This window comes from Elephantulus edwardii, unplaced genomic scaffold (assembly GCF_000299155.1).
Source record: "Elephantulus edwardii isolate Elephantulus edwardi_28Jun2011 unplaced genomic scaffold, EleEdw1.0 scaffold00297, whole genome shotgun sequence".
Classification (NCBI taxonomy): domain Eukaryota; kingdom Metazoa; phylum Chordata; class Mammalia; order Macroscelidea; family Macroscelididae; genus Elephantulus; species Elephantulus edwardii.
The window spans coordinates 1536463-1551741 of record NW_006400047.1 but is presented as its reverse complement, the minus strand read 5'-3'; the positions used below and the strand labels follow the sequence as shown (position 1 = coordinate 1551741).

The window sequence follows — 15279 nt, the reverse complement described above, 5'->3', positions numbered from 1 at the left end:
TGTTTGATACTTTTGTCATAAGCATTTTGCACAATTTTTGTAAGACTATCATTTCTATTTTCTTTTTTCCACCTATTGTGAACATCAGATTGCTTTTTTTGGTCTGTCATATTATTAGACTCACATGCGGAAAATTAAATGTGGAGAACTTGAGGACCTTTTGTACCCTAGCATGGGGGTTTTTTTTCCTAACCATAAACAACAAGGTTATTAATCCTGGGAATTCAAATAAATTTTTTTTGTGCAGGGAGCTAGCATTTCTTGAATGCCTGATCTATCCTGGGGCGCACTGATGTAACAGTCCTTCAGCAGCTGTGCTGCTGACACAAAGGCAGCACCTCTGCCACTCCGAGGGAGAAAGACGGCCAATCTCCAGAGCATTTTCCACCATTGAGAGACCCACTTTAGGGGAGTGTCAGTTATGAGTCAGTTCCACCTTGTCAGCAACAGAGAAAGATGCACACAGGACACAGGACACTGGTGATTTTTTAAATGAGTGTACACTATGTATTCTCCTCAAAAGGATAAAGCAGATAGATGCCATTATTACCACTTTACAGAGGCCATAAAACTTTCCGACTTCAAAGACATAGTTTTCTACCATAAACCAGAAGGCAGCTGGGTGACTGGTTACTGTACACTGACATTTTCATTCATTTCTTGTTGCAAATAACACACCATTTATATTTAAATTTCTTTTATTTGGTGGGTCAAACTCATTACAGTTGTTATTACTTAGATATTTAAGGCAGCATACGGTTTTATTTAATGGTGGAAAATACAAATTAAGCAATCATCCAAATCATCTTTAGATCCTTGTGTCCTTTCTCATGCCTTCACTATTGTTTTCCCCAAATTCTCTCCTTTCAGCATTCCCATAAATGCAGCTGGCATGTTTTCAAATCCTCCTTTGATGTATTCGCAGTATTTGATTTTACCCTGCATCAAAATAACAAATACAACAGGTTGATTTCACACTACATACTCATCTAATCAACACTCATCATTTCCACCATATGAAACCCTAGAATGGAGGATACAGCCTCCATTAATTTACATCCAGTCTGGAGCAAGACACACTTCCATGGTTTTCTGCATAAGCCTGGATGAGCTAATAAAGGGATAGTGTGGATAAAGAAGAAAAGTCCATTGACTAACATCAGTGGGAGAGAAGAAAATCCTGTAAAGGCATCTGAGAAGCATCAGTCAGTGAGGCAGGCAGAAAGCCAACGGCATTGTCCTACAAGCCAAGGGAGGGGAGTGTCCCAAGGAAGGCATGATTAGCTCGGTCAAATCCAGCTCATTGTCAAGTGATGCAAAGAATTGAACACTGAATTTTGCCACCTGAGCAACACTGATGACCTTGACAAAAGCAGTTTGGTGGAATGGCAAGAGGGCAAAATTCTGACATGTGTGCTCAAGAAAGAATGGGAGAGAGGAACAGCAGATGGGAATGGGGTTGCAGAAAACTCTCGCAGGAATTTTGTTATAAAAGAGATCTAGAGATGGGGTTTGGAGTTGTTTGCTTTTGTTTTGGTTTTTTTGTTGTTTTTTAAGACAGGGCAGAGGAAGGAAGGGAAAGTGTATTCTAAATACAGGCAGCAGACAATAGTGATGTATAAAGTGGGAAGAACTGGTAGGATGACAGCTATAAGTGGGAAGGAGAACAGAATCATGTGTACAATAGGATGGGTTGATCCAGTAACCCCTTACCTCTAAGACCCATTTCATCAAGTCTTTCAGAGCCTTCTGGCGTACGTCCCCTTGCCAGCGGGTGACGATGAACCCTTCCATGCGGAGTTCCTGATAGATGACAATCTCTGGGGGTGGGCCTGTTAAAAAGATGGCACACTGGGCCCTTGGGCTCCTGGCAAGTGGAGTGGTGAAAACACTTGGCGGTACGATCTACCATCACTGTTCTAGTACTTTTATTTATTTCCTATATTCTTTCCTGATCCAAGGAATTGCTGACTAATCATTCACTCTGTGTCAGGAAGAATAATGCTTCCTTGCAAGGTGTCCATATCTTAATATCCAGAGCCTGTGACTATGTTCCCTTACATGGCAACACAGACTACATGATGTGATTTAGGATTTTGAGAAGGATAGATTATCCGGGGCTATATGAGTGGGACCAGTATAATCACAAGGGCTCTTTGAGGGGAAAGAGGGATGCAGGAAAGTCAGTCAAAGGAAATACAATGGCAGCAGATGGTAGAGACAGAAAGAGTGAGAAAAATATGTGAAGATACCATGCTGATTACTTTGGAGATAGAGGGAGGGTATTTATGTCAAGGAATGCCCATGATCTCTAAAGGTCAGAAAAGGCAAAGAAATACTTTTTTTCTAGATCCTTCAAAAGGAATGTAGCCCTATTAAACTACTATTTTTTTTTTCCTTCAGTATTGTAAGATAATAAAGTCAGCAAATCTGTGGTCATTTGTTACAGCCACGATGGGGAACTGATACACACTCTGTCTTCACACAGACCAGGTAGTGTTCATCCCTCACATGCCAAAAGCAATGGCTACCAAAAACTTCCCAAATAGTTCTATGGAACACTATAAGGCCCTGAAGATAATATATGGGGGGAGGGATGGGGAGGGGGGAAATCTTCTATCTTGCTTACAGAAGGAATACCTGACATTCATCTTAGCAGGTTTTGTGTTATGGCTTAATCAAGGCTTTTTATTACATAAACCTCTTGTTTTCTGTTTTGCTCCTAAAAGAGATGTAAGAGTCAGTAATACCATCACAAGAGTGGAGAAGTGAGGGATATAGGACACTGAGAGTAGGAACAGTCAAACGTCTACTCAAACAAACAAATATAAGTCAATAAAAGCATAGAGGAAAAATGCATACTTTTTCCCTTTTGGTGGAAACCAGCATTTTGGTGAGACTGAGATATCCTGCTGCTCTAGGAAGCACAAGACTAACTGCCAAGACTAAAGGACACGGCAACCTGCCTTTCCCTCTACTCATAACAAGTCACCTTCTGCCCATCCCAACTCCACCAGCAATATTCTGAAGAACCCTAATAGTTTACTAGCCATCCTAAGGTTATTGATTTCTAAATCTAACATTGACAACCTTTTTACAACATTGCAGAAAAATAGGTAAAAGATGAAAACTTTTAATAACTATGACATTTTCTTCTATATTTCTGAATACAGTTATTTTTTTACCTTAAAATTGAGAGTATAAGGTGATTTAATACAACTCATATAAAATGCTATCTTTTAGTAAGTAGTGTTTCATCATTTCATCAAAAATAACAAGAAATATTTAGCAGCTTCTTATTTATTTTATGTATAGTCTGTGTCAGAGTTCATTGTTACTTTAGAAATACATCCTATAAACAGATAATTATAATCTCCCAATATCTAATAGTCACTGGCCTACACTATTTTCTTTTACAATATATTTTCTACTCCCTCTTTGTCCTGATTTATTTCATCTTTGATCACGTATGTAAGCTTATTACCTGGGGGAAGTGGATGAGTACTGTTATATGTAGAAATGGCCCCACATAGTGCAATTCTTCCAAATTTTTTCATCTGGGGGATAACAGTATTTGAAAACTCTCCACCCACCTTAACAGAACACAAAACCAAAAAAATAAATTATACACTAGAAGATTTGGACAAACAATGAAATAGAAAAAAAAACTTCATTTTCATTTAGCAGCTTAAAAAAGATTTCATTAGCAACAACAGATTACAGTTAGAAAAAAGCAATAAAAATTGGGAATTCCATATACCTTTAAAAATACAGTTTCAATAACAGACATTTTACTGTAATACTAGGGTTTTTTTAATCAGTCCAACAATCTCATTGCCCTATAATCGGAAAGGGACAAAAACAATACATGCAGGACAAAGAAAACATTTTCTCATTTCAAAACTATATTCAATGTTAGTTACCTAACTAATCAAGCTGAGTTGACAGTCCTGTGATAAATGCATAGTAGCCTGTGGATTTGAAACATGTGCCTAACTAAGCCACAAAAGCTTCCTTCATTAGCTATTAAGGAAAAGAAGCAAATAAAGACATTTAAAATGAAATATTATTTCAACTCATTAGTATTGCTATGATAAAAAAGACCGATAGAAACGGCAGCCCAGATACCTTACTGGTAAATATGTAAAATAGTGAAATCACTTTGCAAAAAGTTTGGCAGTGCTTTAAACTGTCAAACATAGAACTGTCATGTGGTCCAGAAATTCCACTCATGGGTGTGTATCCAAGAGAAATAAAAACATTAAATCCAAACAAAAATAGGCAAGAAAATATTCATAGCAGCATTGTACATAATAGCAAAAAAAGAATAAAAAACTCATCAATGAGTAAAGGGATAAATCAAAGAGTATATACCCATCCAATGGAAAGTTACTCGGCCATAAAATGGAACGCAGTACTAAGACATGCAACAACATGAATGAGCTTTGAAAACCCATCATGCTAAGAAGTCAGCCACAAAAGACTACATGGATGAAAATATTTTAAAAATTATTGTGGTCATGGTTGTACAATTCTGTTAATATACTAGAAACTAGTACCACCTTAAAAAGGTAAAGAGTATGGTATATAAATTTTATCTCAATTAAGCTATTAGAAAAAAAGATAGTTGTACTTTCACAAATTTTAGATAGAAACTCCGTAAGTATATTCCATTGTGTCATACTTTGTTAGTAAATCAGATATTAAGTTCAGTTTGTACTTACATTATCAAAATAGCAATCATAACCATCAGGAGATGCTTTTTTCAAAGTGTCTTTCAAAGAGTCTACTGTCTTGTAGTTAAAGGCAACATCAAATCCAAGCTGTTTAAGGTAGGCAACCTTGTCATCAGACCCAGCTGCTCCAACCACTTTACAGCCCTAAATGGGGAGGGGAAAGGAAACCACTTTAAACTCTTAGGCATGGATCAATACTACCTCCTAGTCTAGTAGAGTGGAGTTACCTTCACCCAACATTCTTTGGGTAATGAACTGTATGTATGAGGCCAATGGGCTTCATAAATGAAATTAGTTTCTGCAGCATCAGGTTAGTTCTGCCTTCTACTCAAGCAGATTCTTTCCCCATTTATTTAATTTGTAATCTGTTAAAACCTGCTAGCTAGACAATCTATTCTTTTGTCTACCTTGATTCTGTATTACTAGAGCAATCACAAAGAAAGAAGAGTAAGTAAAAAATGTTCTGGTGGCCTAGTGGCAAGAAGCTGCACTGCAATCCCAGAGGTGTGTGGTTCCAATCCACCAGATGCTCTGCTGGAGAAGGAGGAACAATTTCCTCCTATACCAGTCAGATCCAATTTGATGGTACATGCACAAAAATAATAAAATTTAAAAAATTTTTAAAAAGAAAATGCTCAAGAAGAACTATGAAAATAGTTGCTTACATACCAGACAGAGGCCATGCTGACTTGATACCTGCATTTTTATCAGATAACAATGTGCCAGTCATCTTTGCTATATACCATTTCCCCTCATATCTCGATCATTTCCAATCTCCAACTACTAAATAAGATTCATTGAGGCCAGGCAAAGTTTGCTGTATTCCCTGTTGCCTTCTCTGTACAAACTGTGAGTCTTCAGTAAATATCTGTTACAGGATGGAACCACTTACCTTGAGTTTAGCTATCTGTCCAACAACAGCTCCCACTGCTCCTGCTGCTGCATTAACCATCACTGTTTCTCCACCCTTTACACCACAGATATCAAGTAAGCCAAAGTAGGCTGTTAGGCTGAAGGTAAAAGGGTTAGTTAGAGTTAGTATTTTTTAGAGTAAAATTATACTTCTTAGGAGTTTGGGACAGTTGAAAAACAGAGTGCATATGAATGAATAAATTATCTTTCAAGGATCAAGATATTTTAATATTTTACAAATTACTTTTTCCCCAACTAAGTCAGGAGAGACTTACTCTAGGTTTCTTCATGTCTGCCTGGGGTGTCAGAAACCTTAAAAATTGGCCTTTTTTTAGCCATTGTGTTAACCCCTGCTGGGGGCATGGTCTCCAGCTACCTTAACTGGGGATACATGGTCTTGCAAATCATCAGACAGACGGACAGAGCTTTCTATACTGTGAGGAACCTTGCGATGATGGTGGTGGAGACATTGTAATGAGACTGTGGCACTGCTGTGAAGAGACTGTGACAAGGTATAATAGGAAAAGCAGATTTGTAACTGCTTTGAGATAAAGGTCACAGTTAAAAATTTTGCTTGCTGGATGAAGAGGAAAAGTTGACTTATAACTGCTCTGAGACAATGTTTGCTGGATGATTGAGGAAACTAGAGACTTCTTGCTTTTAGGCTGGTACACTGAGCCTGGGCTCTCACTAATTGAGGAAATGTGCTTTGTTAATCTGGTTTAAGGTTGCTGGACTAAACCTGAACTTGCATTAGGTAATATTTTTTGCCTCCTCCTCTCCAACTTATTTCCTTAATAAACTCCACTACTGTGAGTAAAGTCTGTTAGTCAACAACAAACTAACAAACCCAATGATAAGTAGAAAAAGTTGCAGGAGCATGTGGGGTGGCATGTCTGACCAAGCAGCTATTTGTGTGGGACTACAGGTATTATTGATGGGGAAAGGTCCCCTTTATGAAGTCCGACTGGGCAACCCCAATAGTTCTTCAGCTCCTTTTGCATTGCCTTTACAATCCCCCATCCCCCCTTATATTATCTGTTTCACAATTCTGAGAGGACAGCAAAGATAAAAAGAAAAAGCTCTTACAGTGAAGGGAGAGGGAAGGCAATTAAAATTAGAAAGAGGTGTGACTCATTTTAGTTGAATTTAGGGAGCTCAGGTGCCTAGTGGTTAAGTTGTGTTGCCAACCCAAAGGCAGGTTCGAATCCATCAGCTGCTCCAAGGGAGAAAGACGGGCAATCTCCTCCTATACAATTTAGAGCCTCTAAAAGCCTACAGGAGGTTCAGGTATGAGTCAGTTCCAACTTGACAGCAATGGCAGATAATTTCCATTGGGTTGAATATAAGAAGGTATTAAGTGTCTTCAAATTTTGCAATGGTATTTCTCGGAATTGTCAATTCTAAGGAGACAAAGTGGAGTATGACCGTGAAGTATTATGAGAGCAATTTTATTTAAGGCTAATTGTTTAGAAGTATATATTTAGATTTCATTCTCTGAAAATATTTGTAAAAGTGAAAAAAGAAAAAAAAGACAGAGGATGAGAAGAAGCAAGAAAAAACCATGCTACTTATAAAAAAGGAAGGAATAAAAGGAACTCCCCAAAACACTGAAGAGCAATGATGTCAGTCTAAAGACTAAGATGCACCTGATTCAGGCCATGGTCTTTTCCATTATTTGCTATGCATCTGAAAGCTGGACAATGAATAAGGATGACAGAAGAAAAAATTACACTTTTAAGTTGTGGTGTTAGGTAAGAGTACTGAATATCCCATGGACTGTCAAAAGAACAAAAAGGTATCTTAGAAAAGGTGCATCCATAGTACTCCTTGGAGTCAAGGATGGCAAAGCTTCATCTCTCATAATTTAGACATGTTGCTAGGAGAGGCTATTCCTTGGAAGGAGATACCATGCTTGGAAGGGTGGAGGTGAGCAAGAGATGACAACTGCCATCAAGATGAACTGACACGGTGACAGTAGTGGACTCAAATGATCAGAGATGGTGGGGATGGCACAGAATAGGACAGGATTCAGTTCTGTTGTTCACTGGTAGGCTATGAGTTATACTCAGCTTGACAGAACCTAACAACAATAACAAATAAATTCTAGCTTAGAAAAGTTTTAATGACTCCAAGTTCAAAATCTCTTCTCCAGTATACTAAAGAAGCTTTATGTCCAAAACTCAGTCAGGAATCAGAGAATGTGCAAGGAATTTCCTGGAGGACAAGGCCAAGTGAAGTTGAGTATTTAAACTGTTTACCAAGCTAAGGGTCAATACAGCTATACTACTGGTCTATATTAACACCTACAATTTTATATCTCTTTAGATCTCAAAAACTTAGATGTATATAGGAGGAAAGTGAGGCACGGGAGAGTTCAGAAAGGCCAAGGTAGATTAAATTGTCTTTCTGTTTCTAAACTGTGAAGTCAAGACAGGGATGAATGAGACCAAGAGCCTCCGAGGGATAGATAGGAGGATGGTTTCTTTGAACTACCATTTACTGGCTGCTCAGGAGAGATTAGACTTCAAGGTGCTTCTCACTGTGGCCTTCTTTGTGTGCCAAAGTGTCTCTACTTGATTTTCCCTCTTTTCCCTTCAGTTGCAAAGTTAGTTCTCGCTCTCTCTCCTTCCCTTCTTGTCCTATCACAGCTCTAGTCAGCCTGTGAGTCTATTATGTCTCAAGCATCTTTCTATTGAATAAGTTCTAGACAAACTATTTTGGAAAACCTGTCCTTCAGCCATTCAGATAAACAACATAGAGCCATGAAACTCACCCTGTCATGCCAACTGTCCCCAGAGCCAAAGACAGTGGTAATGTATCCGGCCACTCTGTTGGCAGCTTTTCCAGTTCTTTCCCATCAGAAATGGAGTGTGTTGTCCAGCCTGAAAAAGCCAGAACAACAGTCCCGACAGAAAAGGCTGAGTTTTTACTTTCCACAACTCTGCAAGATAAAAGACATTAAAACATATGAAAAAAACCTTTTCCTTGTCAAAGAGTCAGAATGCTGGATGGTTAGCATCCATGAAAGGGTGCTGGAGCTGATATTCCAGGATTAAAGACAAATTTCTCCGTTTTATTCTTAGCCATTGACCTCTCTTCTTCCTTGAGAAGAAAGAGAGGCCACCAGAGAGGAACTCTTTCAGCTGGTACAGTGTCTTTCCCTGTTCTCATCCCTTCTTTTTGAGAGAGTGATAGCTATTCTCTGACTCTATCTAGGTGCTCAGGACATCAGCCTTTTCTGTTCTTCAGGGATCGCCTGCTAGTGCTTGACTCTCCTCACTCCTCAGTCTGTAGTATCTTCCTCCTTACTGCTCCTTTCTGTTAACATCTAGAAATGCTCAATTCTGCCATTGTATAACTCCATCCTCTTCCTCTCTTCCTTTAGCCAATCTTCCTCATCTCCCATTCACTTCATAACCCCACTGCCTCTAACCATTAATACTCTACAAAGATTACAACATCCAAATTACAAAAGCCAGTGACTATTCTTCAATCATCCCATTTCTCCTCCCCCCTCACACAAAGTTTACTCTATTAAACACTGCTAATCATTTAAAACTCTTCTCCTCATTAGCTTTCAGAACACTGACCCCTTCTGGGTCTTTTGTCTCCCTCTCTAAGCTGCTCCTTTTCTTATTTACTGATTCCTTCCTTCTATTTGTTTCCTTTCTTACCATTCTTTATACGTTGCTGTTGTGTGCTATTGAATTTCTTTGCAACTTATAGTGACCCTATACACAATGGCTCTTAATCCTGCCCTATCCTTAGCCAATCTCACTATCTCTGACACACTTGCCCCTATAACTCCAGTCACTGTGTTAGTCCATCTCATGCAGGGTCTTCTTCTCCTGTGTTCTCCCTTCACCCTTCCAAACATGATGTCCTTCTCTAGAGACCAGTCCCTCTGGGCAACATATCCAAAGAGCTTCAAAATCCCTGCCTCCAGAAAGCAAGTTGGTTTCACTCTCTCCAGGACAGCCTTCTTTGTTCTTGTGGCAGTCCAGTATGTTCAATACTCTTCTCCAGCACCACAACTCAAAGGTATGGATTCTTCTGTCATCTTTATTCCTTGTCCAGCTCTCTGGTGCATAGAAAATAATTGTGAAGACCATGGCCTTAATCAGGCACATGTTAGTCTCCAGACTGACATCCTTGCTCTTCAGCATTTGGGAGAGGTCCCTGAGAGACTTTCACAGTGCAATTCATCTTTTGATTTCTTGACTGCTAGTGCCAAGAGTGATAATTAAGGAACCATGCAAGTTGACTTTGTTAACAATCTCGAGCTCTTTTCCACCTATCATGATGCCTCCATCTGGCCCAGAGTATTCAGGGCCAAATCTTTGTTTTCTTGATGTTGAGCTTCAAATTCCATATATGTAATGTGTATGTGTGTATATAGACACGTACATACATACATAATGTGTATGTGTATATGCACACATACAGTTATCTAATTTTACGTTTTATTTTCACTGATCTGATTGAAAATATGCAGTTGAACATGCTCTAATTCAGCTTCAATTTCTACATTTATAATTTATTGATATTTATTACATTCTTCAATTATACAATCATTCTTGTCTTCCTTTTCTGAATTGTTCCTGCCCCATAATCGTAAATTTACTGCCCCCTAAGTTTCCTCTGTAATCTTTTAAGTTGCTGTTGTCCATTTACACTGTTTTCCTCCAAATCATATCGTTATGTACCATGCTTATTTTTAAAAATATAAAATAAATATTAATCTTAATCCTATAATACAAAGATAACTTCTGTTAACATTCTAGTGTTTTATGTAAAAATTATTGACATATTTAAAAATATTTATTTTATATGTCTGTTGTTGTTATGTGCCATCGAGTCGCTTGCGATTAATAGGGACCCTATGTACAAGAGCTCTACATGCTGTTCTATCCTGTGCCAACCTAGCCACCTCAAACGCACTTATTCCCAACGCTCCAGTCACAGAATCAATCCATCTCATCAAAGGCCTTCCTCTCCTTCGCCGCCCCTCCACTCTGCCAAACAAGATGTCCCTCTCCAAGGACCAGTCCCTCCTTGCAACATGCCCAAAGTATGTCAGACGAGGCTTCAGAATCCTTGACTCCAGGGAACACTCTGGCTTCACCCTCTCCAGGATAAACCTGTTTATTCTCCTAGCAGTCCATGGTATATTCAACACTCGTCTCCAGCACCACAGCTCAAAGGCATCAATCCTCTTTCTATCATCCCTATTCACTGTCCAACTCTCTGATGCATAGCATGTAACTGTGAAGACTATAACCCAGATCAGGCGCACCTTAGTCTCCAGCCTGACATCATTGCTCTTCAGTACTCTTGAGAGGTCCCTCACAGCAGACTTTCCCAATGCAATTCATCTCCTGATTTCCTGACTGCTGTTACCAAGAGTGTTGACTGTGGAGCCAAGTAAATTAAAACTGTTAACTATCTCAATCTCTTCACCATCGATGCTGATGCTGCCAATTGGTCCAGTGGTGAGAATCTTTGTTTTCTTGACATTTAGCTTCAGTCCATATAGGAGGCTGTAGTCCTTGATCTTCTACAGCAAGCGCTTCAGGTCCTCCTCAGTTTCAGCAAGCAGGGTTGTATCATCTGCATAACGCAGGTTGTTGATGATTCTTCCACCAATCCTGATGCCACATTCTTCTTCGTATAGCCCAGTGTCTCGGATGATCTGTTCTGCATACAGATTGAAATGGTATGGAGACAGAATACAACCCTGACGAACCCCCTTCTTGATTTTGAACCATGTAGTGTCTCCTTGCTCTGTTCTGACAACTGCCTCCTGGTCCAAGTATAAGTTTTGTATTAGCACAATCAAATGTTCTGGGATTCCCACTCTTCTTAGAGTCAGCCACAGCTTGTTGTGATCCACACAGTCAAAAGCCTTTGCATAGGCAATGAAGCAGAGATAGACATTCTTCTGTTATTCTTTGCTTGTTGCTAAGATCCATCTGACATTGTCTATAATATCTCTAGTACCACGACCTCTTCTAAATCCAGCCTGCACATCTGGCAGTTCTCTGTTGACATATTGTTCCAAATGTTTTTGGATAATTTTCAGCAGAATCTTGCTTGCATGTGATATCAATGATAGTGTTCAATAATTTCCATACTGTTGGGTCACCTTTCTTTGGAATGGGAACAAATATCGATCTTTTCCAGTCAGTGGGCCAGCTGGCTGTTCTCCAGATTTCTTGGCACAACTTAGTGAGTACATCCAGGCCAGTGTCTGTTTGTTGAAATATGTCAATTGGTATGCTGTCAACTCCTGGAGCCTTGTTTCTTGCCAATTCCTTCAGCGCAATGTGGACTTCCTCTTTCATCACCATAGGCTCTTGCTCATATGTCATTTCATGAAATTCTTCTGTGTTAGCCAATTCCTTCTGATACAGTGACTCTGTGTATTCCTTCCATCTTCTCTTGATACTTTCTGGATCATTTAATATACTGCCCAAAATATCCTTAAGTATTGCCACCCATGGTTTGAATTTGTTTTTCAGCTCCTTCAGCTTAAGAAATGCTGAGCGAGTTCGTCCCTTTTGATTATCTGACTCCAGCTCTCTGAACATTTCATTATAGTATCTTGCTTTATCATCCCAGGCTGCCTTTTGAAATTTTCTGTTTAGCTCTTTGATTTCTTAGTTTCTTCCTTTAGCTTTGGCTTCTTGGCGCTCTAATGCAATATTCAGAGTCTCATCTGACATCCATCTTGGTCTTTTCTTCTTTTTCATCCTTTGTAATGATCTTTTGCATTCTTCATGTACGATTTTCTTGATATCCTCCCAGAGCTCATTTGGTCTATGCTCACTGGTGCTCAAGGCCTCAAACCCGTTCCTGAGATGGTTTTGAAATTTGAGTGGGATGGACTTAAGATCAAATCTTGGTTCCCATGGACTTGATTTAATTTTCCTCAACTTCAGCTTGAATTTACATATGAGTAGTTGGTGGTCTGTGCCACAATCAGCACCGGACCTGGTTTTCACTGCTGATATTGAGCTTCTCTACCGAGTTCTTCCACAAATGTATATCGCTTTACAACCTAATTTTTCTCTCTAAATAATATTAGTCTACATGTCCTAGGTTTTTTTTCCTTGTTCATAGAATTCTTCATCAACTGTAGTGAATGTAATTATTACTCTATTGTTAGACACTTAGGTCATTTTAATTTATAAATATGAATGTATTACTTCTTTAGTAACATTTTTATAAGCTGAATTACTAGACTAAGGAATATTAAAGCATTTATAACTCTGACAGTATATTACCAATTGCTTTCTAGTAGGTTTTATAAAATTCAGCTTGTACCATCAGTGTATAAATGTATCCTCATCTCTTGGTTTAATGGAGGTAGATGTGCTGGAGGCAGTGAAACTGGCTCAGGATAGGATAGGCGAGTTATTGTGCATAGCGTCACTATGAGTTCCAAGTGACTCAATGGCACGTAACAACAACACATCTATAGTACTGAATATTATTTTTTTAAAAAGTCTTTTATCAATTCAGCAAACCAAAACCATGCTAGTAACATTACTAGAAATATATGTAAAAAACCTAATATAAACTACAATTTACTAGCACTGTATGTAAAAAAACCTGCTAATAAAAAAACCCACCTGCTAATAAGTCACACAAGAAATTAATAAGTAGGAGTAATAGCTTGTATTCAGAAAGAATGTAAAGATGTTATAAATTAAGTCATTAAATTTCTAATAAAAATCCAAACAAGATTATAATTAGTACTATGATGATGAGTTATCTGAAAATAAATATCTCACTACCTATGCCAAAAAGCCCCTTAATATTTAGTAATAAACAGTGAAAGAAAACATGAATAGACAATTTAGCAATTTGGAGGAGTAATGTGTTTCTAGGCATGAAATGGAACTAAGAAGCCATAAAAACAAAGAACAATTTCATTACATAAAATTTACAAACTATGATTGGATATTGTAGGACAATGATGAGCAATCTCTTTCGTGCCTCCAAGAAAACCTGCCGGAGGGTCAGCCATGAGTTGGTTCCTTGAGCGGTCATCTCATGATGGCAATGAGATCTAACTGGACACAGGAGAAAGAAGCAAATATTTTTCACATTAGCTTCCCTACCAGGCAAGAAGCTTTTGCAAATGAGTAAAAAAGAGAAAGAAACCTAATGGTAAAAGGCAATGAACATAAAGATAATTCACAGAAGGAAAATGCACAAGTTGAGAATTAAATTGCAAAAATAATTTCAAGGTCACTAAAAAAAAATAGAAAAATGCAAATTAAACTAAACATCAGTATAGTCATAACAGATTGCCAAGACTGAGAGCCAACAGCAGGCAGAAGGATGAGGAAATCAGGCCCTCTTCTATGCTATGGTTGGTAAAGTGGATACTTATACAAGGTTTTTGAGGAACAGTCTGCCATCTATTCAAATTTTAAATGTACATTTCCTTCCTAGACATACAATTGGATCCAGCATTTAATATATATAAAGATATTCATGACAATTTTAAGCGAGAAAAGCAATTAATTTGCTTGAGAGTTGTTCTTTAATTTTTTTTGAGATTTAAGGTTTTGTTTTTTAAAAGGAAAGTATTTTATTATGCTTTCTGTGAATGTTTCTACAGCAAATTAGATTCCCACTTAATAATTTCTTTACAAGTTGTTCACCAGCATAGCTTAAATTTTTCATGATGTCTATTTTCTCATAATTTCCATTCTACTTCTGTTTCCAGCAGTCTAACTTCCCTGTTTATTTCCCTTCTTGTTTTTGAATAAATGTTGACCATTTGGAAGGTAAAGGAGCACTGTACTCACAGATGATTTGTTTATGAGTCAATCTGTTAGTTAGCTAAAAAATCTCATTTTATTTTGTAAAATTTTAAATACTAGTATGTATCTGTCTCTTATTGTCAGTGAATTTGACCATTTCTTCAATATGTCTGTTGGCCATTTGAAAACCTTCCTCTGTGAAAATTCTTTCCATGTCTTTTGTCCATTTTGTATTTATCAGTCTTCTTCTTGTAGCAGCCTTTTTTAAACTTTTGCTATGAGACTCTTGTCTAAGCTGGTATTGTCAATTGTTTGCTTCTAGTCAGTGGGTTTTTTCTACCCTGTTGGAAAAAGTTTTTGATGCACATAGGGATTTAAACTTAAGAATGTCCCATTCATCAATTTTATCCTCTTCAGATTGTGCATTTCTAGCTGATTTGACAGTACCTATACTGTCCATAGTCTGGGTCTTCTAAGCTTGATCTCTGTTGTCTCATATGAACTTTATGGTTTGGGGTTTTACACACAGATCTTTGATCTACCTTGAGTTCATTTTTGTGCATGATGTGAGATGTGGATGCTGTTTCAGCTTTCTGCAGTTGGCAGTCCAGTTTTGCCAGCACCATTTTTGAAGAGGTTGTCATTTCCCCATTGGATGGGTTAGAATGTATATGAATGATAGTATAAAACACAATGTAAATGAAAAAATTGTATAAAACACAATGTATATGAATGAAATATACTATAAAGATACTGTTGTGTTGTTGTTATGTGCCGTCGAGTCGCCTGCGACTCATAGCGACCCCATGTACAACAGCCCTAAACTCTGCTCTGTCCTGTGCCAATCGCAC

The 15279-nt window shown here is 38.1% G+C and overlaps 1 protein-coding gene across 1 annotated transcript in view; it reads right to left on the bottom strand.

The window, feature by feature from the left end:
* Positions 1 to 687: 687 nt before the first annotated feature.
* Positions 688 to 15279, bottom strand: part of PTGR1 (prostaglandin reductase 1) — a 19148-nt gene continuing 4556 nt past the window's right edge. Inside the window, exons 4-9 of the mRNA XM_006900848.1 lie at positions 8425 to 8592; positions 5629 to 5746; positions 4725 to 4880; positions 3485 to 3593; positions 1714 to 1832; positions 688 to 939 (exon numbers count right to left, since the gene is read on the bottom strand). Of these exons, the coding sequence (XP_006900910.1) occupies positions 829 to 939; positions 1714 to 1832; positions 3485 to 3593; positions 4725 to 4880; positions 5629 to 5746; positions 8425 to 8592 (781 nt within the window). The 3' untranslated portion in view covers positions 688 to 828. The remainder of the gene's footprint in view (positions 940 to 1713; positions 1833 to 3484; positions 3594 to 4724; positions 4881 to 5628; positions 5747 to 8424; positions 8593 to 15279) is intronic.